The sequence below is a fragment of the Rhincodon typus genome, unplaced genomic scaffold, assembly GCF_021869965.1.
Source record: "Rhincodon typus isolate 14 unplaced genomic scaffold, sRhiTyp1.1 hic_rhity00015501, whole genome shotgun sequence".
Classification (NCBI taxonomy): Eukaryota; Metazoa; Chordata; class Chondrichthyes; order Orectolobiformes; family Rhincodontidae; genus Rhincodon; species Rhincodon typus.
In genome coordinates, this window is record NW_025981139.1 from 1 (window position 1) to 1,159 (window position 1,159).

At 61.3% G+C, this 1,159-nt stretch overlaps 1 protein-coding gene across 1 annotated transcript in view; it reads left to right on the forward strand.

Annotated features, from left to right (window-relative positions):
* Window positions 1-153: 153 nt before the first annotated feature.
* tpk2 (thiamin pyrophosphokinase 2) overlaps window positions 154-1,159 on the forward strand; it is a gene marked incomplete at its 5' end in the record, with an annotated part of 5,172 nt that continues 4,166 nt past the window's right edge. The window contains 2 exons of the mRNA XM_048594836.1: window positions 154-414; window positions 645-708. Of these exons, the coding sequence (XP_048450793.1) occupies window positions 154-414; window positions 645-708 (325 nt within the window). The remainder of the gene's footprint in view (window positions 415-644; window positions 709-1,159) is intronic.

The window sequence follows — 1,159 nt, forward strand, 5'->3', positions numbered from 1 at the left end:
GGGGGGCGACGGAGACGGGGAGGGGGGGCTGGAGGGGGGCGACGGAGACGGGGAGGGGGGGCGGAGGGGGGCGACGGAGGGGGGAGTGCCTGAGTACTAGTGTTGAGTGCCCCCTGCTGGTCATGTTGGTCTGAGTCCTGAACTGTCCGTCTCCCCCCGGCCCCAGGCTCCTCGAAGTCCGTGTGTCGGCCGTTCCGTGTCGGGGGTTACACGGTGGGCGTGGTACAGCCCAGGTTGCTGCCCTTACTGCGTGCCCACCCTGAGGTGTTTCAGCTGACCGATGGCACCCCGGGACACGTGGGGTTCAGTGACCACCTTGTCACCTTTGAGCAGCGATCCAGGGCGTTGGAGGACGTCCTCAGGCACTGGAGGGAGCGGGAGCTGTTCGACTGTCTGAAGAAGTGGAGGAATGAGGTGAGTGGTGGGGGTCAGTGCTGAGGCAGCGGGCGCTGTCGGTTGGGGTGAGGGAGCGGGCGCTGTCGGCGCCGAGGGAGCGATCAAGAATCATCCGTCTGCATTGCACGCTTCCTTGGATCGGCATGGCCGGCATTCCTCGTGTTGTTCAAATGCCCACAGATGTGCCCTTACTGGTGCCCCACCACTGTGCCTGTCTGATGCCCATTTCTTTGTGTTTGCTGCTGCAGAAATACCCAGTGATGTCGAGTTTCTCTGATCCCCCTCTGCTGAACATTGAGAGGTCTGCTGTCGGTAGGTCACCTTTGGTCCCATCCACACCAACCAACTTGCCAAAGCCGAACGGTGGCTCAGTGGTGAGCATTCCCGCCTCACGGTGCCAGGGAACCGGGTTTGATTCCACCCTCGGGCGACTGCCTGCGTGGAGTTCGCACGTTCTCCCCGTGTGTCTGCGTGGGTTCCCTCTGGGTGCTCCAGTTTCCTCCCACAGTCCGAAGATGTGCGGGTTAGGGTGGATTGGCCGTGCTAAATTGTCCCATAGTGCCCAGGGATGTGCGGGTTAGGGTGGATTGGCCATGCTAAATTGTCCCGTAGTGCCCAGGGATGTGCAGGTTAGGGTGGATTGGCTGTGCTAAATTGCCCCGTAGTGCCCAGGGATGTGCAGGTTAGGGTGGATTGGCTGTGCTAAATTGCCCCGTAGTGCCCAGGGATGTGTAGGTTAGGGTGGATTGGCCGTGCTAAATTG